Source organism: Condylura cristata, unplaced genomic scaffold, assembly GCF_000260355.1.
Source record: "Condylura cristata isolate star-nosed mole 26May11 unplaced genomic scaffold, ConCri1.0 scaffold00014, whole genome shotgun sequence".
In the NCBI taxonomy this organism is placed as follows: domain Eukaryota; kingdom Metazoa; phylum Chordata; class Mammalia; order Eulipotyphla; family Talpidae; genus Condylura; species Condylura cristata.
This window is the reverse complement of record NW_004567115.1, coordinates 9,037,463-9,060,511: the sequence shown is the minus strand read 5'-3', so window position 1 is coordinate 9,060,511 and position 23,049 is coordinate 9,037,463. Positions and strand designations below refer to the sequence as shown.

Below are 23,049 nucleotides of genomic sequence, written 5' to 3'. Positions count from 1 at the left end.
CAAAGGGGTTTTCTTAGGGACAAAGGAGGACTTCATTTTTAGTTGTGGTGGGCAAGACTGGATAAGACTGGATGCCATCGACTGGGGAACATGAGTTATTGAAGAAACTTGGGAGAGCTTGAGACAAAGAATCACTTCATGAGTCCCTCCCCTTGGTTTCCAGAGCACCTATTTTCCTCAGGGAACATGGGAGTCCTGCACCTAGGTCCCCAAACAGCCAGCAATTCCCTGGCTTTCCTGTCTTTTCAACATGGCATGGTTATTAGAGAGCACAGCTTACCAGGGGCCTCATGGCATGGCTGCCTGTCATAAGAGCTTGAGCCAAGACTGACCCTGGGCCATGTGGCCAGATTACAGCCCTTTTTTCCATCCACAATCCCACTTAGGATGCTCGGGATCAATGAGTGATCTGATCATTCAAATCATACCAGAGAATGCTAGCACCATTTGCTCTCTCTCTTGGGATAAACCTGCCTTTTGAAGGCAATCTTTGCCTAATGATAGGGTTCCAGGCTCTGCTGCAGTGGAATGGAGAGATGGCTTTGACCAGTGGTGTCTTCCCAGGACCTCATGAACGATCCTCCATAAATCTACCTATTAACTACTCTGCCCTTCCAGGCGCACTATTGCGTTTGTGTATTCAGCAGGAAAATATTATGCTGCTCAGAGTAATGAACCTAATGTTCTGGAAGAACCAGGGGACCTAGGAGGTACTGACCTATTGCTACTTAATATCTACTCACCTGGACCACTGGGATCACAGAGGGAGTAACTTTACATAATGATCAGACCTCGCAGGGAGTGAGGCCTTACCAGACACCAGCTCTCATTCTGAGCACATATTAAGTTGCTTGTACATATTAAGTTGCTTAATCCTTCCAGTGACTCAGGAAAGGAGATGGTAGTTTTGTCTTCCCCAGTTTATAGAAGAGAAAAATGAGGACAGAGAAGCCAAAAGATGTGCCTACAGTCCCTGAGCTAAGAGGCGGAGTGCCAGGACTTGAACTCTAGTGACCCCACTGCAGGGTTTCCAGTTCTCCCCAGGCTGCCTGGAACAAGAAGGGCAGCCAGGACCTCAGAACTGCAGAGGCCTTTAGAGCGAGGTCTGTTTGTGCGGCTCAAGGCAAAGTACAAACTGGAAGCATATGCATCAAAATACAGACTCTGGAAGAAATGAATGTGCTATCCAAAGGAATGAATCTCAAATGGGTAATATTCAAAAATTAGTAGAGGATGCTGTGTTTGCCAGCAAATGTTTCCAACTCTCCCAAACATACTAACAAAAAGCACATAGAACAAAACAACAGAAACAATTGCTGTTATATAGAAAACCACCATGCAGGCAATCTCCTCTTCTGCTAGTGGATAAAATTGATAGTTCTAGAAATAAAGGGAGATAGACAAGGGATTTCAAAGTATGGAAGTGATTCTTTTTCTCATTTAATTCTATTTTTCCAAGAAACATGTTAATTTAGTGTAGAACTCATCCGGATGTCTTGATGGTCTTTCAGGAGTGGGACAGTCCCTGTGACTGTTCCCCAAAGACCATGAAAAATTCCCTTTGGGGAGTGTGTGGTGCATGCTCGGCAGGTGCTTTGCGGCCATTACTTCTTTTTGAACACCTGATGGCACACCTGGTCAAGGCACGTCAGCTCCTGCAATAACAGAAAGTGGGTGAGGAAATAACAAGCCCAAACTTCCTTCTATCCAGCCCTGGACCCTCTTGGTGTCAGTAGGTTGGGGGTAGGAGGACTGGAAAAAAAAGAGGACACTTAGTCATTCTGGGCAAAGAGTATCTCACACATCCAATCAACGGTCATGCCCTGCAGGTAGCAGTAATTTGATTTTGACACTTGAATTGAGCTTGAACAACTATAAAAATGAAAAAAATGCAATGAAATTACCCTCTTGGGCAGGATTTTTCCAAGTGTGGTGATTAAAGCAGCATCACCTAATTTACAAAAGTTAGTGAAGTCTTGAAGAAGGGAAGGTTCTAGAAGGGGGTAATATTTGGAAGGCAAGGAAAAACTTTGTCTTCCAAAGGCAAAGGTCTGAGAAGGTGCTGGCTGTGAGCTATACTTCCCTCCTTGGGATTTTCTGGCCCCCAGTCCAGGCATCAGGCAATGGCAGGGTGTGGGCTGCCAGAGGGTGTCTCCAGACCAGTCTGTGTAAACAAGATCTTCATCCAGTGAAAGGGGCCCTTAGGACTTATATATGCCTCCTGACCCTCTCAGGGAGGAGAGAAGAACCGAGAGGGGGATGGCCTCCAAATCATTAAGGTTGATGATGAATCCATTTTCTTAGCCACAGGGACTAGTAGGTATTTTACCAAGATTTAAAAAAAATCCATCATCCAAACCAGAGCAGGTAGGGAAAACTGTCAATGAAAAACAAGCTGAATGCCTCCCATTTATCACCTCTGGGAAGTGACAATGCTTCTGAAATAAAGGTCTCAGGTGAGGTAAGGCTGGCTCTAAAGGGTACTGTGGTGACCTGAATTCTGACTTTGGAGCCAGGTCTGTGTCTGACTCCACTGGTGAATGCAAAGTGAATGAATGATGAATGAAGAGACATTCATTTAGCAAATGACTGACTCAATATAGAGAGTAAAATATTTTTTTTCACTATTTGAATTCTGGACTGATAAATTGACTTTTAAGATTGAAGAAAGAAAAATTAAGCCACCTAGACAGATATCTTTTATTTGAGGATGCCAGTCATGGCTCTTTGCTAGTACCAAATTAACCTAAGCTTTTTGGCATCAGGTAGAGGAATTTATGATGAGCAGTCAGTGCCTGTGGTCTCCAGGCAGTTCCCAGAGTCAGCTTCCTGTCATCCATTCCTGCAAAAATCCTCTTGTTGCAGGCTCACATAAGTGGCCCCACCCTCCTCCAGGGCATCTTTATCCTGTGCCTTGTATTTCTCCCCAGCTGGTCTTTCACAGGTTCCTGCATTTCTCCTTGGTTCTTGGCTTCCTAACTCAGCATTTTGAACTTGTCTTTTAATTGCAGCTGTTCACAGAAACAGTCATATAGATTTCTTCCTGGAGTCCCCTGAGCCAGATGGGAATGGCTTTCTGACTATATGACCACACGCTTTTGGCTGGCGCTCAGGGGAGGAGTGCAGAGCCATTTTTCTTCTCAAAGCACCTGACTAGGTGAATGCAGTTTGTGTAAGTGTGGGGCAAGGAAAGGGAGGTGGGCAGAGCCCAGGACTTACCAGGTGCAGCTTGTCTCCCTCAACCCACTGCTTCCAGCCACGGTTCTCCTTTTCCCCCTTTTGCACGCACACGAGAACATTGCCTTCCCAGGTGACCAGTGACTGCAATGACAGATTCCCAGGTTGATCAGATGTCTGGGCTTGATTGAGGCGGAGCACAACCTGCAACTGTGACTCCTGTGGCCACCTCGGCTGCTGCTTGCCCATTGGGTAGAGCCCTCACCCAGTCTCAGCCTAGCCACTCTCATCTCATCCTTCCACTCTCATTTTCACATACGCCCTCTGTTCTAGCCCAACTGGCTGATCATGGCTGGTTTTGTTGTAGGAATTCTGCTTTCCCATGTTGCCCTGTGATAAAGCTAGCTATCCAAATCAGTAGAGAAAAGATACATTTGACTACATAATGATGTAGAATTTCTGGAAAGTGAAGCTCTCTCAAAGTCAACATAGAAATAACAAACTGAAAAATGAGAAAAATAATTGTAACACCTATTAGACAATGACCTGATTCCTTATCTATATAAAGGCCTCCTGTAAATCAAGAAGAAAAAGAATATTTACCTAACAGGAAATGCAACAAAAGATAAGAACCAACAGCATATATGGAAAAAGCAAAACCCTAGCAGATGGTCTTCAAACATAGGAAAAGATATTCAATCACTCATAATAGGAGGTATGCAAATTAAAGCTGCTTGTTTTTCAGATACAATTCATCATATTGTCAAAGGTCAGAGTGTGACAGCAGCAAGCTGGGGAGTGTGGAGAAGTGGGCACCCTCACACGGTTGGTGGATGTATAAATTCGTATGAATCTTTTTTACAGGGCAATTTTATATTACCTTTTGACACTTCAGAGTGTACACTCTTTAAAGGAAGAGGTGCAGCTTTAGATGCATGACTCTTTGGTAACCAGTTTACTTAGGGTCAGGATAATGTTTAATCTTGCTGCCCAAAATGAGTTATTAAAATAAAATATTAGTCCCTTGCACTAAGATTTTTCTCCTTTGTCCCATCTGCAAAATTTGCCAAGTCCCTACTATAAGTGGACCTGGATAAAGAAATGAATCAGACCCCCTTCTCTGTGCTCAGTGATCTTACCACCTCATGAGGAAGCAGACAACCAGCTTGAGCTGACCAGCAAGAAGGAGAAGCCACAAACAGACTGAACCCCAGAAGCTCAAACCTCCGTTTACGCACATAATTATACACCCCCTCCACTCCAACTCCTCCATTTGTTTTCCCTTTTTCCTTCCCATGTACCTGCCTTGGGATAATCTGTACCATCCCGCCTGCTCCTCCAGGTCCACCCTTCTGTCCCCAGATCAGACTGACACCTTCACCTCTGAGCTGCTGACATTCTCATCCAAGCAGTGGCTCTGTGTTGGTGCTGACCTTCCTGGGAGTGACTCCGATGCTATAGCTGGTTTTCTTCCAAGTGTGTGTGCAAGCCACATTCTGCCTTTACAAACAATAAGGCCCAGATGTTGATTTTCCTCTATGTCTTCTACACCCAGTTGGGGATACATTGATCTGCTTTTATTGTTGTTGTTGTTTTTTTTCCCAACTCACTGTCCTAACACACTCAGGTCTGTTTTTTGGTGTACATCTGTTTCTACAGATTGTTAAGTTTGCCTATTTTGAAAATAATATTTGACCTTAACTATAGTATATGTTTTATGAACACTTTTATTCCTCCTCATTTTATTCCTCAACATATTGAGCATTGTTTGCTACAGCCAAAGACTAGCAGCCTCATAAATTCTGTCAGTAGGAAGCTGGTTAAATATGGTGCGGTTCATGCCTGAAAGGAGGGGGAAGTCTATACCAAAGGAGAAGAGCCATCTTCAACGTGCATAGTTTCAGTAGAATGTAAAAAGCGAGGAACAGAACCCTGTGCATAAAACAAGGGTGGTATAGATACGTGCCTATGTTTATGTGCCCTGGAGGAAGTAAAGGAAACCTGGGCAGGGAACCTGAGGCGAGGAGCCAGGGTAGAAATCAAATGTCAATTTTTACTGTGTAAATGTTTTTTCTTACAAGCGCATTTGTTAATATTCCCCGATTGTGCCCAAAGTTCATTAAAAATAAAATTCCACATGTTTTCTTAAGAAACTCTGTAGCATCCTTCAGAGCCACCCTGTCACTGAGTGTCTTGGTGAAGCTTAATTCATAGGCTGCTCTCTTTGCTTTTCTGGGAAGGAAGTGTTGTCTGGAATATTCATGTGTCCTGGCCCATTGTCAGTGCTGGACTCTGAGTTCCTTTCCAAACAGATGAGAAGAACTCATGTCTTCTACTTGGGCAGGGGCCGTGTTTGCCAACACCCTCAGCCCCGCTCCTTCACACATTTTGTCCCTAATGCATGTTGATTGATTTGGTGTCTGTGTCTCCTATGGACAATAAACTCCACGGAGGAAGAGACCACGTCAGTTGTGCGTTTCTGCAATACCAGGTGCAGCATAACAACTAGCACATAGGAGGTACTGGGCAAGCATTGTTGAATGACCCTGTGATTGAATGATTTTGTTGAAACAGAATCTTGAGATAAGCCCAAAGAGGGGGATGGTGGGGAGGATACATGAGCACATGTGCTCTTCATTGATGATTGCTCTTGACAACCACTCAGCCTGACTGCCTCCTTGTCTTTGTTCCTGTTCTCTGTAGTGCCCACTTGTCCATCTATATGGACACTAGAGAGTGACTGTACATCTACTTGTCTGCTTCCTCATGAGGTGGTAAGATCTGTGAGCACAGAGAAGGGAGTCTTATTCATTTCTTTATCAATAGCTCTGCTTCTGATCCAAGTTCACATATAGTAGGGATTTGGCAAATTTTGCAGATGGGACAAAGGAGAAAAATCTTAGTGCAGGGGGACTAATATTTTATTTTAATAACTCATTTCTAGCAGCAAGATTAAAAGTTATCCTGACCCTGAGTAAACTGGTTACCGAAAAATCATGCATCTGAAGTATTATAACCCACATAACACAGTTAAGGAGAGAGAATTCAATGAACTCAAATTCCACAATTCAATTTGTCTTTAGCTGGCATCTTTCCCTTTATCAGAAGAGGCTTTAAAAAGAGGCTCAATTGCCTTAAAAGATTGTGAGGTTGAGCTGACGACAAGCCAGGAAAGCCATCACTTCTGAACCAGGACATGAACAGAGAGCACCCAAGGGGGATGCACTTCCAGAAATTGAAGAAGGAAGTTGGACTCACTTCTGCCATTTCCCCCTACCACCATGCTCAAAGTTAACATCATTATGGCCAGCCCTTTTATAGTATTAAAGATAGGGACTGGGCCAATGTTAAGTTTATAGAAATTGATAACTAGACTGTGGCTATATAAAAGCACACCCTAATTCTGAAGAAATACAAGCTGAATAATGCATTGTAATGCATCAGATTGTTCGTAAAAATGTATATAATGAGTAAAAAGCGTGCAAGTAGAAATGGGGCACAATGTTAACATTGGTAAAGTGCTGAGTGTATTTTGTTAGGGTCTTATACCTTTTCTGTATAGCTGAACCAGTCCCAATAAGTTTTCTTTTTTTTTTCCTTCTTATTTTAAGAAGACAGAACAAGCCTATAAATGAAAGCATGAAAGACACTACTAACACATTTAAATCCTCTCCAGTGTATCCGCCCATCAGCAAGAGTTACTCCTGCTAGGGACAGTGCCCACCCTCCCCTCTGGCATTTCCTGAGCTGGGGGCTTCCAGGAGGAGACTGGCCCCTGACTTCAAGAGCATCTCCCTGTATCATGCATTATTGGATCTGTCATATCTAGTCTGCCCCAGTTACTTAATTTTTCTTTTCAGTGATCTATAACTCACGTTTCATAAAACTCACTCTCGTAAAGCATACAAGTCAGAAAAACCATCACACTGTGTAAAATCCAGAAAAGAGCCATCACTCCCTAGAGAAACCCTTTATGGCAGAGCAACCCTTCCCCTCTGTACCTTGTCTCTATGGATTTGCCTATTTCCTGCACGTTTCTTACAAAGCACACAATGTGTGGCTGTCTGTGTCTGACTTCTTTCATTTATCACAGTGTCTTCCAAGTTGTTTCACATTATGTATGTGTCTGTACTTCATTATGTATGTGTCTGTACTTCCTTTTTACGACTGCATGATATTCCATTGAATAAATAACAGTATTTGCCTTTTCAATTGTATTTTGGGTATTTTTGAAGCAGCTTCAAGTTCTTGTAGAAACAAGTCAAGATAGGAGTTTAGGAATAAATATGATTCTTAGGAAGAAAGAAAGGAGACCTGGCCCACCTTGGAGAAGATCTGACCCCATGATCAATGTGATTTCACTGTCCTGCTCTGGGATAGCAGAGTGGGCACCATCGGGCCCTCTGCTGTAACTGCATTCATGCATCACTCTTCCAAACTGCTGAATGTAGAGGTTTTAAGAGGTGTTTATGAGGATAGAAAAGGAGATAAGGAGCAGAAACTTGGTGAGTAAGAGCACAAGAAGTAACACACACATGGGCCTGTACATGCATGATGTATCTGCATGCAAGCACACAGGCACAAAAATACACATGGAGACACAAGTCCATGCACATGCCCCCACGTGTGCAGGCACAAACACACATGCACACAGACACATTACTTGTGTGTGCACTCCAGTAGTTCACCACGGATGGGCAACAGAAGTCCGATAGACTCACTCACTCATCCTTGTCATCCATTTTCAGCCAAAGTGTTTCAGTTAAGTCACAGGAATTGGTGGTTCACAGGACACCTGCTCCAGGTTGCAATTCACAATTCACGGGAATAAACCTTTGCTGGAGATCGGGCAATGTGCTGACTTGGGAAATTGTCAACCTCTACTGGTTTCCTGATGTGCGTGTGTGTGTGTGTGAGAGAGAGAGAGAGAGAGAGAGAGAGAGAGAGAGAGAGAGAGAGAGAGAGAGAGAGAGAGAGCGCTACGACTTGGAAAAGGGGAATTCTGTTTCTCTAAGGGCTAAGAGCAGATGCTGAGGAGAGGATGGGATTTTGCAGGGAGGGAGGGTAGAAGGTGGAGAGACCGAAGAAAAGTAGGTATTAACAGAAGGAATCCTTAAGGGTGAGGAAGGGCAAAAAACACACGATTTATTTCAGGAAGAAACGAAGGTGATAAAGAATGAGTAAGACAGACTTGCTTTTCAACAGCCCACACCCAAAACTGAGAGGCAAAGGAAAATGAATCAGTTTGAGCCGATCAGGTTAGGACAGCAGAGTGATGCACAAATTCAGAAACAAGTTTTCCTACTGATTCTGGTGTCTGAAGAATGGGCCTTTCAGCCACAGAGTTCAGGAAAGCCTCTTCGCTCCATCAAGCCCTTGTGTGGGTTCTACAGGGGATGATCCTGGGCCAATAGCTTAGACTCTTGGGCCTAGATTGCTGTGGGGGAAGCATTTGCAAAGACCTTTTACTTCCCACTTTTCTTTAGCAAGCATCCCTAAGTGGAATTCCCCATTAACTTGAAATTATCAACGCCACAGGACAACTTGGTTGAGAAATAAAAAGTAGTCTGTTCTCTTGACTTTAGCTTTTCCTCCCACCCCAGTTCTTGCTTTGGGAAAGAGTTGAGACCTTTGACTTTGAACGGACTCGTGGAAGTACCCCCAGAAGAATTCCTGGGGAGGGTGGGGCTTCCAGTGAAAGGGGCAGGACAGGGTGGGGAAACCTGCTTTCTTGTGTGTTGGCCCTCTGCTGAGGGTGAGAACACCGATAATTGGGAACAGAACATTCAGTCCTGGCCCCCTCAGCTAGGGAACCAAGGCAGAGATCCAGGTGGCCCCACTAGCACAGAGGAATTGGGGTTATGCATTTGAAGTTGCCCATGTTGCATAACTGTGTGTGTGCAGTGAGCCAGTGGCAATGATTTAAGTGATGAGCTACAGTGCGGCCAGGCTACTCGGACCGTGCAGTCCCTGGGCTCGTGCATAATACTCCAAGTGGAGTGAAGCAATCCGTAGGGACAAATGGGGTTGGATTTCTCTCCAGTCTTATTTGTAGGAAATGACCAGGTGTAACCTGATCTGGAAAACTAAAGACAGATGTACTGAGCATGAGCCTGGACACCAGAGGGGTGGATCTCAGGCTGGGACACCTTGGGTAATGCTGAAGGACAGAGAACCTGCTCTAAGTCTGCTTTCCCCCCCCCCACTGCTCCCTGCTGCTTCCACACTCTGCTCCCCTGGGTAGTGCCTGCCTTTTCTGCAGACTTTCGGTCTTATGTTCTTGAACAGTGAGATAATGTATGCCCCATGCTGCACACGGTGATGCCTGCTCACATTCAGGGTCCAGCCGATATTCAAACAGCTCAGAGGCTGGCAGTCTCGCCTTCAGCTACACGGAGGATTTCCTCGCTTTTGTCTTGTGAGTTAAGGTGATGCTGTGAGAGAATCAACAAACTTGCCAGAGACTTCTGTAAATTACTAGGACAGGAGAACCCCTACTACATCTAATCTGGCATTTTTGTTTGATTTACATTTTATTTTTTTAAAAAATGTCAATTTGGATCACCTAAATTTGAGACATTTCTCATTAAAACATCTGATTTCTCAACAGATATAAAGAGAAAAAAATAGCGACAGGAAGCCTCATTGTTCCTTGTCAGTGCCTGGCTGGTGTTGGCTGCTCCTTTAAGCTAAGCTTCCAGAGGTTTCCCTCCGGGGGTATTTTGCCTTGCTCTCTTCACTTTGTCTGCTGGGCAGTGTCAGCTGAGGAGTGGGACGCTGACCCCACACCCCGGAGAGCTGACAACTTTCCCTGCTACAAAGTCTCAAGGATTTTATGGACAGCATCATCAGTCCATCATCCTGCTCTCCTTTTTCTGACTTCTGTGTTGTTCCTGTCATCAATTTATTGGGAAGCCACATAGCCGGCCCCTATGGATGAAAAAGAATCTCCAGCCCAGGCCAGTACCTGAACTTTCCGGTTATCCAGGCCCTTGGTGTACTCTTCAAACTCCTCGCCCACGATGAAATCCAAGTCATAGTTGCGGAATGTGCTGGTGGTTTTTGTCTTGAAGTTATCGCCGTTTTGATCAATGATCTTTGTCTGAGTCAGACGTACTGCGATCTTGCGGGTGGCAAAATCAATATCTGTTGGCAAAGGGAGTTGTGGAGGTTATGATGTACTCTGCTAGACCCATTTGTTTCTTTAACAAGGCTAACCCCTCAAGACCAGAGACACACAGATCATGGACCAGCCACATTTCTTTGCTTAAATGGGAAACAAGAGTTGTCTCACACTTGGCTCGTCTGGGCATCTTAGTCAATTGTCAGGAAAACTAGGATCTCTTTGTGTCTCCTTGGGAGTGCTGACAGGAGAGGGTTGTAGCAGGCAGGGCTCAGCCCTGAGCATGTGTGTTGCATGCACACACACACACACTCACAGCTCCACTACAGCAGCTTCCTTCTATCTATTTGACATTTTGGGTTTTGTCTTAAGCATTTGCTGAACAGCCGTCTTCATGACTTGAAAAAAAGAAAAAGGACTCGAAATGATTACCCGTTGAGATCTTTAGTTTAGATGGAACTTTTGTTAATGTTTACAGCAGGGAAGGATCCACTTCAAGCAGATCAGGGGTATACTTAGCTAGTACACCCCTCCTTCATGGGCAGTTTTATTTAACTTCAGCTCTTTGGCTTGTGGATTCGGCGTGTCTAAGCTGTGCACAATACAGGGCACAGGTCAGGGGTCTGCTAAATGCTCCTTCTTGGTGCTGTGAACGAAGAACCTGGCCCAGCATTTTCAGAGCTCAGGGTGCCATGTGGCTCAGCTCCATAAGACATGTGGTGGTTAGCAAAAATAGTGCATGGTCATCTAAATTTGGGAACTGAAGACTCAAAACCAAGAGTAACTGGTTCCTGCACTGAAGCACTTCACAGTCTTTAATCTAGAAAAGATGAATTGTATCCCAGAAGTGGGGTGCAGGGTGCAGCATTTCCCATCCTCATGTTGCTTTGAACCCCTCTGAAGTGGGACATGCAGCTGGGAGAGCATTTTCCAAAGCATAAGACAGAAAGGGCTACTAGCAAGAACCCTCAAAGACAGTCATCTTCGTCACCTTCAACCTGAAATTGTGGAAATAGCTCCTCTTTAATTTTTTTCCCTTTAAGCAACTGCTGGCCAGTTTGTAAGGAAGAAGACTAGACAGGACCAATTAGTCAAGTATTTCTTGATGAAGATGAAGCCTTCCTTAAAATTTTAAAGTACGAATAAAGAAATGTGTCCCAATTTAAGGCTATTTGTAAGGATTCAGTTAAAGTGACAATACGCACTTTACACAGTACCAGTGGGCTTGTGGGTATCGATGTTCATTGGCCTCTACCCCCTTCACTTTCCTGTTCAGGTCAGTGAGCTGACAGTGATCAGTCCAAAGTGAAATATTGTGGTCATCCATGTGCATCTCCACAGCCACCTGCGCTCCAGGGTCCAAGGGCCTTAGACTCTGAAGAAGCTGTCAAGAACGCTGGCTGCTCCACTCTGTCACTCATCTAACCTGGCCTGTCATCCGGGCACTTGATCTAGCCTGGCTGGAAATTGCCCCACCTGACTTGGCTTCCTCAATTCCACAGAAACAACTTTAGCTCTTGCTGTAGTCCCCAGGCCACACTCACCACACTGCTGGAACTGGCTAGGGGAAGGGAAAGAAAACCAGGGGTCACCATACAAGCCAAGTAAAAGAGGAGGGCCAGGCAGAGCTGGAAGAACTGGGAGTGACAGGGAAATATAGAATGGAAGCATTCATAAGTGCATTTTCATTCCACAGATGTGGATGTCAGGCTCACAGAATTTAAATGGTGGCTTCAGATTACCCGGCTAGGCCAGAGCTCCTGACGATTTTTCTACAAACACATTCATTATCATTCACATTATTATTCTTTACTGAGGCTCTCCTAACCAAAATGATAGCTTGTCCCTGATCTCTTACACCGATAGATCACAGCTAAAAATGTCTCCTGCTACAATGTCTATAGAGAACTGGTTTGCCCAGGAAACACTATCCCTAGTCAATCTTTCTGTCCAGCGCTAAGGGAATCTTATTAGGAGCTTCATGCAAATGGAATCCAGCATTACTGCTGCTTTGGATTGAAAAATGGCCTGACCTCTTGGCTACCCGTTAGCATTTGCACAGACTAGTTAATCATGTCGCCTCTGCCCCACCCCAGGGAAGGGAGCCAAATGTTCTGTTGGTGGATTCGTTTATTTCTAATCAAAAAGAAAGGTTTAACCACAGCTGTAAAATACACACACACACACACACACACACACACACAGATTACAACAATACTTTCTCTTTGCAGAGGAAATTATTTTCCTGATAGGGTATTTTAACACCAGGGTTATCGAGTATGTTTTATCTGCTCTTCTGGATTAAAGGTATCACTGAGTCTGATTTATTGCCAGGTGAAATGAATTTCTATCTCAGAGGAAAAGGTCCAAAGGCAAGCTGTTTCTGAATAATATATATGGCTTGTAGCTGCTGCAGAAGAAAAAAACAACACTGAAGTGACTTTATTAAAGCATACTTTTCATAACTGCATTTTGAACAATGCAAGCCATAAAGTTGAAATATGAGGTTGCTACTCAACATTAAAATACTTTGTAATATGCTTGGGAAGAAAGCTAAAGTTGCAGGCTAAAAGAGCAGACACTCTTTGTAAATTAAAGAGCAGAGATGCACAAGTATTCATCAAATGAAATCCAAGATCTATTCCAAGTACAGCTTCTCTGGGCTTTGAACCTGGACTCCTTAATTCTCAAATCATCAGCACTCTTAGGCAATCGAGAGAAGCAGAGTAGAAGGGCAATTTTCTCCTTTTTCCATATCATTTCCTCCTCCAGATACACATTTAGAGAGGGACTGGACTGGCGCCTGCCTGCCTCTTTGCTCATTCTCTCACGGACATCTCCAGATAGGTTGAAAACTTTCCCTAGTGAGTAGAGGCAGCTTCAAGAGTGGGGTATATCCCTCCTGTCCGTCACCCTGTCACCTCCCTGCCTGTGTCCAGTGTTCATCATGGGTGTGGGGGTCAGAGCATAGGTGCTCACAGTACAGGCAAGGGAAGACCAGAGGGAGGGGCCAAACTTATCTTCACCTGGGCTTATTCTGCTTCCTGGCATTTTGCTTGTTTAAAAATTCAACTGGATATCACATGGTTGGGGAAAGACTTGGCAACATGTATAATTTCACTGGCTGTGAGTACCAGCAGGAATCCATATTTTATGAAAATAAATTCTCCTTGTGTCATCAGACTCTTGCTTGCTTGCTCACTCACTCACTCTCTTATTCATTTCTACCCAAGGACCTGAGAGTCTCTCTCTCTTCCTGTCTGTCTACTTTAGGAGTTCCCATCCTGATAAACCTTGCTCAGAATGAAGGTCATCCTCCCCTGTCCCCAGGCTTACCACCCACACCTAGAACAGAGCCGTGGAAGCTGGGACAAACGGGAATCCCACGTGAGTGACACCATTTCCCAACCAAGGTGACCCAGGCAAGGCCCTCCATTTCTCTGGGCTTCAGACTCCTCATTCCATAAAATGGAAATCACACCTTCCAGCCTAATCCCTGAGGCAGCCTGAGCCCTACATCTTATACTGAAGAGCCAGCATCAATGCTCGCTTGGCCTTGCACTGGGCATCTGAATCAAAATATGCAAAACAGGATTGTTCACATCTTTCCTCCTGCCCAGGACTCTTGTCCAAACTCCCTGCTCTCCTAGTCTTCGACATTTCAGCTTGGAATTGCCATTTTCCTAGTCAGGCCTGTGCCTAAGTGCCAACTTCATTTCCTCTTGCTCCAAGTTCATCTACACACCTTGCTGGCTTTATCTACAAAAGGTGCCTTGAACTTGTCCCTTCTTGTCTTGCTGCAGGCCACTGCCCTGTAGCTAAGGCAGCAGTGTTTCTTGCCAGAGCAACAGAGTAGCCTCCTAAGGGGCTTCCCTACTGCTTCCTGTCTTTCCCCTCCACTAAGACTTTTTGCAGAGACCCCTGTGTGTGTTAATTTAAATGAAAAAAGAAAAAGGTTTTCATAGATCATTTCCTCACCTTCCTTTGTGAAGGGAAGGATTAATGTTTTCCTAATATTTATAATTATGGAATAAAAATGATCTAAAAGATGTCTGAAGTTAACATTAACTGAGCAATCTGAGGACACATACCTTCTAGTACACATCCCCATCCTTCTGATGAATGCTTCCTAGTGGTGCTTCATTTTCTAGACTCATTCCCTGCCTCTTCCCACCCAATGGTCACATCTAGTCTATTTCTTACTCTAGACACCGCCTGTCCACCCTTCTTGACTCTGCTCTCATTATCTTCCCATGGCCATTGCAAGCTCCTCTTCTGCTCTCTGATAGTCCTGGCCCATCTATTCACCCCCTCTCTCCTCCATGGGCATTTCCTGTCCTTGCAGATGAAGAGTAACCTTGATGGCACATTGTCTTCAAGATCTGACCCTGTCTAGACCCTTCTCTCACCCTCCCCTGCACATCGACTTTTGGTAATACAACTGCTTCTGTTCCCTGCTCATGCCATGTTCGTAGGCCACCATTGCATAGACCCACAAGGCCACCTGTGACTCCATCTCTGCTTCCTTCAAAACAACTCCACCCCGAAGCCCTCAGAGAACCTTCATGAGCCTCATTTTAAACCCCTCTCCACCACCTGCACACACTTATTACAGTTGTTTTATAGTTATCTCAGCTCTGTCAGGCCTCACTTTGGTGAGGCCCATATCTTCCAAGCAATGACAAACAATTATGAAATGACTTGTTATTTCAAACCACTACATTTTGCTGTGATTTGTCACCTCAAAGTAGAAACCTGGAATACCACATTTACATTACTCTAACTCGATGGTCTGCACCAGTCAAGCTCCTTGAGAACAGAGACTGGACTGGGTTCTGCCACAGGCAGCACAGACCTTTGCAGCCACAGGTAACATCTAAAACTTAGGTGGAGAGGTTGAATGGTTCCCCATCTACTGGCCATGCTGGCATCACAGCATTCTGTGGACTGCCCCCCATCATTTTGCCATAGAATTGGGGCCTCAGATTACAGACCACTCTTCCTTTACTCTTGTGCCCTGATCCAACATGAAATAGGACCTCAGGGCCTAACCTACCAGCTGCTTTCCTTGCTGTCAAGAAGATTCTAGGGCCTCAGTGAAGATTCTAGGGCCTCAGTGAAGACAGGGTATTTTAGAATGAGGGGAACAGGGTGGCACTGACCCTTGGTACTCACTCTGACCACTTAATTACATGGAAAATGTGGAGCGCGCTCTGCTGCCATGCCCTGTCACTTTGCTGAGCTGGTGAGTGAGCTCTGTGGGAGCTCGCTATGTGCAGTGAGTCACTTGGCTGGTGACACAGCCAGTCCTTGCCTAGCCCACAGCTCAGTTGGAATTCTTCCCGGCACACAGAGCCAGCAAGCAGGTCCCAGAGAAAGCTGGTTCCTGGTGCTGGGGATTAAAACCCAAGAAGATGACTGTCTTTGGGCAGGGAACTGAGTTATGCTTAGTGATATTTACACGTCTGGGGATTTGTAGAGATCTCCACATATGTTCCAAATGCCAAGGGCCTCACACTCAAAAGGCCAAGGGAGGCAAGCTTCATTGATTTGTCAATGCTAGGAAAGCAACCCTGCCTTGCGGGGTGGATATGGAAGAAACTGCTAAGGTGCTGTGTTTAGAAAAAGGATACTTTCTAGAGAGATAATGGTGCCCTGTGTATGTCTCCACTTCCCCAGAGGGCAAAAGGAGTGGGGACAGGAGTGCTTGCCTCTCACTTCAGGGCCCCCCTCTGATGACCTGAAAAACTACAGTGGGTCTGGATTTTATATCTAAAATCTTCATAACACTTTTTATTATTGAAGAATAAGCCACAACATTGTACACAAAACTGCCTTCTGAATATATTCCCTGAATCCAGCCTGTTTAGCATACTGCTGAAACCTCCAAACAACCCTTGTTGAGGTGCTTTCAATCATTCAGAGTGACAGCCACATCACACATCAATGGGAACAACAAGCAAGAAGAAACTAATTCTGAATGTTTAGAAATTTGGTGAAGGTGAGGAGAAAGCTTCAGCGCTGCCAGTCCTTCTGATCCAACCTGTGTGATCAGGCTCGGAATTTACCTTCCTGAGCTAAGTGCTAGGCCATTTCCCACTTAACACTCAGAACCCCTTTTCCACTGCTCACTTAGGGTTCTAAAAATAAAAGCAACAGGGCTGGGTTTCTGGTAGGATTTTTGTCTCCTCCCACCTCCCTAAGTATACTGAGGTACAATTCTGATGGCCTGGCAGGCAGGCAGTGTAGGAAGGCTGTCTAAAGTACATGAACAAAGCTCCTCTTTGCAACTGTGAAACTTCGCAACTCTCTTTGTTCATTGACACAGGGGAATGTTCAAGGTAGGACTTCACTGCCCAGGAAAACCCATGATTCTCCTTGATGAGTTGCCCTTCATCAGACCCAGATATCTGAGCCTCTGACCCACCCCAGCCATTTTTCTCATCCTGTGCTGGGGCATGTTCCAGCCAGGATTCCTTGTATGGAAAGCTTTAAAGCAGAAAAAGGAAGGAAGGCACTGCAGGAAGGCTCTTCAGGGTAAAAGTAGGCCAGGCAGCCTAAGCTCCTTGAACAGTGTCTGGCCACAATGGCTGCCTAGCAAAGTGACTGGGCCCCATCTCCCTGCTGTCACTAGAACCCATAGGCCAGAGGACAGAGGTCTGTGTTTTCTGCCAGCCCCACAAGAGACCTCACCAGAGAGTTAGCACATATATGGATGAAGACTTGGCCTAGAATCTCGTTCAAAAGTTAATTAGTATTGAGTGGTTTGATCATAGGATGAAAGGCTCTCTTAGCTGTCTGTGGGTCTGATTTTCTCTAGACTAAGAAGAGACTTGTTAGCTACTCCTTTCTGCTTCCCTAATATAAGACTGACAAGAGCAATCAATGCAGGGGTTACTCATGGAAAATACCAGGTCTCTCTGGTTAGCTAAGAGATGGCTATCAAAGGCAGGGGAGATACTGCATTGGCCCTTCTGCTGTGGCCTTACTCTGTGTGTGCAGGTGTATGTGTGTGTGCATGTGTGTGTGTGTGCATGTATACTTCATTCAGTGCATCTTTTCTGTGTGCCAGGTGCTATGCTAAGACATTCTAGACAATCTCATTTGTTATTATTTCTCACTTTCAGAAAAATGAAATGAGCCTCAGAGATTTTGTTTGACTTACCGGATACTACAAAGCTAGTCAGTGAGGAGTGAGGATTTGCACCCAGGTTTGTGGAGCTCCACAATGACGCTGTCTGGAGGAGCAGATCACAGTTCTCTCATAACCCTTCCTCCCCCAATTCCGGCTTCCTGCTTACCCAGGGCCTTCATGTAGCCTTCAAAGTTTTCATTACTCTCCATCTCCCAGGTTCCATTCTGGTCCTTCGTCATGGTTGTGGCCTCTGGTTCAGGTGGGTGTGTGGTGGACAGGAAGGAGCAGGCTGCAAGAAGAATGTGTTGGAGTGAGCTACTTTTATAGCCTAGCCACCAGACTTACAGCTTTGAAGATAATAGGTTCAAAGGTCACAAGGACAACCCAAAGGAACTTTCCTTTCCCTTGCAAAGTTCAGCAGGACTATAGGCAAACTCAAAGCCCTGACGTGGCCAGGCATAGGTATCCCGGTGAACTTTGCCACATACAGAATGCAAGAGCAGCTCATTTTTGACCAAAGCTGTGCTTTGGAGTAAAATACCCAATGTTTACCTGGGGTCCATGTAACCAATGCTTTGCTAAATGGTGATTCCAAGAAAATGGAAACTCACACCTACAGAGCTCTATTACACCCAGTGCCGGGAATGCATCGTGTTATCGCACAGGTGTTGTGTGTTATCTTTAGCCATATCCATTTTACAAATGGATAAAGCTCAAAGAGATTCAATCATATACTAATAATAGCCAGGAAGTGGCTGTGTTGGGATTCAAACCAGGTCTGCTGACTCCAAAGTTCTTTCCTTAACAGTATGCTATGGTCAACTTGGAAAATGGGTCTGTCACTCTTGCTTCCCAGAAAGTTACCTGAAGGGCCTCTGAGTAGCGGTGTTAGATAAGAAAGCAAGCTCTGGGAGAATGACTCTGCTGAAAACAGGCTATGTGTGGAAGGAGGTCAGATGGGAGGCTGTGGGTTGGCAGGACTATGCTTGAAGACCTCAGGGGCCAGTGGAGGATCACCTTGACCAAGACAGCTGGCACTTGAAGAAGGACCATGGTTCAGGCCTGAGCCAGTGGAGCAGTAAATGGGCTGGTTTACTGCTAGGCCACATGGTTCTGAGAAATGAGGCTTAAGCAGGGGCCCCTACACAATGAAGAACAGCACTATGGGCTGAAATGGATAAGCCACAAATTCCCAAAAGCGAGGCCAATTTTGATGATGACTCTTTGGGGGCTCAAATGTATGTATTCTTGTGTTGTAAAATCGAAACAAATGGTTCTGCCTATGTGAGGCTTGGGGGATATAAAATAGCATGTTTGTTTTTTAGACAATATAGTAGAGATAGGAAGACACAGAGTAAAATATGGCCCAGCTGTTGTCAAAGGGCCAAAGTAGGATCAAGAGAAGAAAGGAGTAAGGAACAACTCCCCCCAAATGGAAAATAAACAAAGGCAGCAAAAGTGGACAGAGGGAGACTTGGGCTTCATTCTTTGGGGTTCATCTATAAGCTGCGCTGTCTGAGCACTCCATCTCTTGGGTTGGAGAGGAAGGAGTTCCCCTCTATGTTCAGGTACAGGGGTCTCTATGCAGCCCTCCTACACCCAGTTGAGCCCCCTATTTTGAAGAAAAATAATTGGTCTGGTTGTGGAAGAGGTGGGGGGGGCAAGAATGGGGCTGCTGATTGCAATAAACCAGAGATTTGGGTTTTGAGGAGTAGGGGTAGGAGGCCATTCACTTTGTGCAAGCAGGGAGTTAGCACTGACATGCTTGCATAAAGCCAAAACACTTGAAGACTACACCCTCAGTGAGAGTGTGAAATAGCTAAAACCTGTCAAGAGACAACACTAAATGGTGGCTATTTAGGTGGGATCTTGTGAATTTAAAAAGTGTCTGCTGCTCTTCCTCTGGGTTTGGGTTTTTGCATAAGCTTTCTGTGAAAGTAAAAGGAGTGACGAACTTTCAATACTTCATGCTACTAGGAAGGAGTTAATGTAAAAATTACCCAGAAGGATCCATATTTAGAGCTGGCTCACCAGAATTATCTGTGATAAAACCCTACCAACTGAAAATTCAAAATCCATAATGGTAAGACTCACATGAAATGAGTCCACCAAAAAGCAAATATCAGCAGAAATATACAGCAAAATTAGACTTCCAAGGACTTCAGATAAGAAAACGATCAGATACAATTATCAATATGTTGTTAGTGAGTAAAGCCATTTTATATTTTGAATCATGAAAATAAATAAAATTTTTAAACAGTTAAAATATATCCAGAAAGTGAGCCCTCCCTGGTGGACAGCGGGGTAAAGCACAGTAGTAAGAAGTGAAAGCCACTTCAGCATGAGTTCGATTCCCGCCAGCCCCGGAGGTGACCACATGGCACGGCAGACCTCTCCTGGCCCGCCCGCTGCTCCCCTCAGCGGTATACTTCTTTGATCTCACTGTTCTGCTCCCCACTCTGTGTCTGGTGGGGCCTCTCGCCGCCCCTGAGCCTCTGGCCTGTACCCCAGTTCTGTATGCACAAATAAATAAATAAATCTTAATAAATAAGTAAATAAATTTGCAACATCAAAATGAAAACAAAATTTTAAAATCTTTTGGAGAAAGATAGATTACCTATAAAGAAACAAAACAATAATGAGATTGATATTACTTCTCAACAATTCTGATGGGAGACAACAATAGCATAATATATCAAAATAATGTGGGGAAATGGATTTGAATAAGAACTCTAAACTATTTGTAAAGATATAAGGATTTTAAAGTTAGATAATTTCAGACATAATACCCCAATTGACAAGTTAATGGATAAACAAATTGTTTATCATATGACATATGTACGTCATATGTTTCAGCTGATGATGGACCAGATATGTGATGGTGGCTGTCATATATGGTTTTGGTGTGTGGGACACTATATCAACCAGCTTGTGTAAGTACACACTATGATATTTGCACAGTGACAAAATTGCTTAAGAATGCATTTTTCGGGCCCTCCCTGGTGGCGCAGCGGGTTAATGCACTGCACTAAGAAGCTAAAGCCACTTCCACATGAGTTCGATTCCCGCCTGCCCTGGAGGTGACCACATGGCGTGGCAGACCTCTCCTGACCTGCCTGCTGCTCCCCTCAGCAGTGTGTTTCATCGATCTGCCTGTTCTGCTCCCTGCTCTCTTTCTGGTGAATCCTCTCACCCTCCGCATCTCTGGCCTGTACCCCAGTTCTGTATGAATAAATAAATAAATCTTTAAAAAAAAAATCTACTTAAAAAAAAAAAAGAATGCATTTGTCAGGACATACCCTCATTGTTAAGAGATACATGACTATAATCACACAGTGGATTACAACTTAACAGTAAAATGGAACAATCTCTCGATAACACATAACAACATTGATAAGTCACATACATACATAAAATGAAAAGAAACTTAACACAAATCTAATTTACAGTGGTATAAAATAATCCAGAGCTTTGGTGGACATGGTGAAGGAGGTAAGGGTAGGAAACAGCACGAAGGAAATTTCTCAGGGAGGAAGGATGAAAATGTTCTATAGTTTGAGATGGAGGGTGTATGAAATTGTGAAAACTCAAAATCTGTAATTGATATCTGACTTTTTATTCTATATAAGTTACACTAATAAAAGTGTTTTTGTATTAAGTTATTTATTTATGATTGTTCATACAAAAAATTTTAGTGTCAAACCAAACTAAAGCCCTATATTATAACCTCATGAGAAATTAGCTGACTGAAGTACAATAAGTATGTGCTAAGGAGGCTGTAATTATAGATTGATGAAAGTTTGCAAGAAATAGAATTTTAAATATATATATATATTAAAGATTTATTTCTGCATACAAGAACTGGGGTACAGGCCAGAGGTTTGGGGGTGAGAGAATTCACCAGAGGCAGAGTGGGGAGCAGAACAGGCAGGTCTACTGAAATACATTGCTGAGGGGAGCATCCGACAAGGAGAAGTCTGCTTTGCCCTGTGGGTCACCTCCCTGACCATGGATAGAACTCGTGTGGTAGTGGCTGCTGATAGCTTATAGTGCTACACTTTAACCCATTGTGTCATGAGGGAGGGTCTGAAATAGAAATTTAAATATGATTTTAAGAACAAGAGGCGCTATCACTGGTGGCCTATGGGTTAAGTCTCAGGGCTATCACCGCTAAGGCCTGAGTTCAATCTTCATCCAGGGAGTTAATCACATATGGTGCAGCAGACCTCTCCTGTCTCACCTGTTGCTCTGCTTCCCTTAGTAGTGTATTTCAGAAATCTACCTGTTGCGTATCTGGAAAATCTGCTCACCCCCCCCCCACACACACACCTCTGTCCTACACCCCAGTTCTTCTACACAAAAGAAAAAACAACCTTAAGTACAACCTCTAAACAGTGTGTTCAAACTCCAGCAAGTGTTAGATTCATCAGAAAATCTCTCAACAGAGATTGTTGGGAGACACTCCAACAATCAGGGCTTAGAACAAAGAAGTTACATTTCTACCAAATTGTAGGTGGTATGGGTCCTGCTGGTTCTACTGCAACTTGAGGGTGATAGAAATAGAAGAGAAAAATCAATGGAGAGAAAAACTGAAAAGAGATTTTGGAGTTGGCCACACCCAGTTTTAAATCTAGGTTTTGCTACTCAGCAGTAGGACTCCTGACACTTCCCTTCTCACAGCTTCGGATTCATGCTTTGAATCTCAAGTTGTCATATGCATTGAAGGAGAAAAGAAACACAACACTCTTACCAGAGTCCCTGGCACACTGCATGTGCTTATTTCCTGGGAGTGGCTGTGCGCAGAATCATAGATGAAGCTCCTGGCGAGTGTTTAACTTGTTACACACAGTCCTCAGCAAACACAGCTTTAGCACCTCAGTCTCAGTTGTGCAGATAGAGATGGGGGAGAGGTAGGAGGAAAAGTGACGGCTGGTGGCAAGCAAAAGCACTTGCCACTCAACTCAGTGCATATGGTCCCCTTTGCCTTCACTTACGAAGGATCACCTGTTTTAGAGGAGGCAGCAAAGCCCCAAGTTTAGAAGTTCTGTCCTCAGGCCCCTTAACTCTGTCTACGCATGTGGACAAATTACTATCTGGAAGGTCCATTTCCCCAGATGCCTGGGTGAATCCGCTTCTGACTTTATTTACATAATTCTTTGTGGCATCCCTTGGGTGCCTCTTCTGACTGGGAAAGCTCACCAGCGATCTTTCTGGGTTGCAAGAACCTTTCTTTCTGGAAACCACCCTAAAGAGGTTCCCATGAAGCCTGGGTCTGAGAGTAATTTATCAGGTAAGAACAAGCATGACAAAGTTCCCAAGTGTTTACCTGAAGTCCTCAGGAGGGTCTGACAGCTGGCATCAGGTTCTTTGGCTGACTCCTTGGTTGACTCCTTGGCTGGCTTCCTGGCTGGGCATGAAGTCAGGCAGCTTTCTGGCCCAGGCCTGCCCAACTCCACCTTGCTCTCTCCTCCCTTGTGATGTGAGAAGGTGTTTCCTCAGCAGGCAAATGTGGTCTGCCGGAAGCTCACTCAGCTTCTGCACAGGGCTCGCTTCTTTCCTTCCATTTGGGCAATGCCCTTAACCCTGTGGCTGACTGTCACTTGTGGCCCAAATG

General features: G+C 44.6%; 1 protein-coding gene across 2 annotated transcripts; it reads right to left on the bottom strand.

The window, feature by feature from the left end:
- Positions 1-1,492: 1,492 nt before the first annotated feature.
- On the bottom strand, positions 1,493-22,830 carry RBP2 (retinol binding protein 2, cellular). Of its 2 annotated transcripts, none has more exons than XM_004682160.2 (5): positions 22,762-22,830; positions 17,602-17,724; positions 10,145-10,323; positions 3,220-3,321; positions 1,493-1,655 (listed from the first exon to the last, which is right to left on the bottom strand). In XM_004682160.2, exons 2-5 carry the CDS (start codon positions 17,672-17,674, stop codon positions 1,605-1,607), a joined length of 405 nt encoding a protein of 134 aa, XP_004682217.1. In that variant the 5' UTR covers positions 17,675-17,724; positions 22,762-22,830; the 3' UTR covers positions 1,493-1,604. The 2 variants fall into 2 exon arrangements, with proteins under 2 accessions (XP_004682217.1, XP_012580283.1); XM_012724829.1 differs by lacking the exon at positions 22,762-22,830 and adding an exon at positions 22,186-22,204.
- Between the last annotated feature and the right edge of the window lie 219 nt (positions 22,831-23,049).

Coding starts and splice junctions, on each gene's coding strand:
- RBP2 (XM_004682160.2), bottom strand. CDS start 17,674: ATGACGAAGGACCAGAATGGAACCTGGGAGATGGAGAGTAATGAAAAC. Junction 10,324..17,601: donor AGGCTACATGAAGGCCCTGG/GTAAGCAGGAAG, acceptor CTTTGCCAACAG/ATATTGATTTTGCCACCCGC. Junction 1,656..3,219: donor AGGGAGACAAGCTGCACCTG/GTAAGTCCTGGG, acceptor CTGTTATTGCAG/GAGCTGACGTGCCTTGACCA.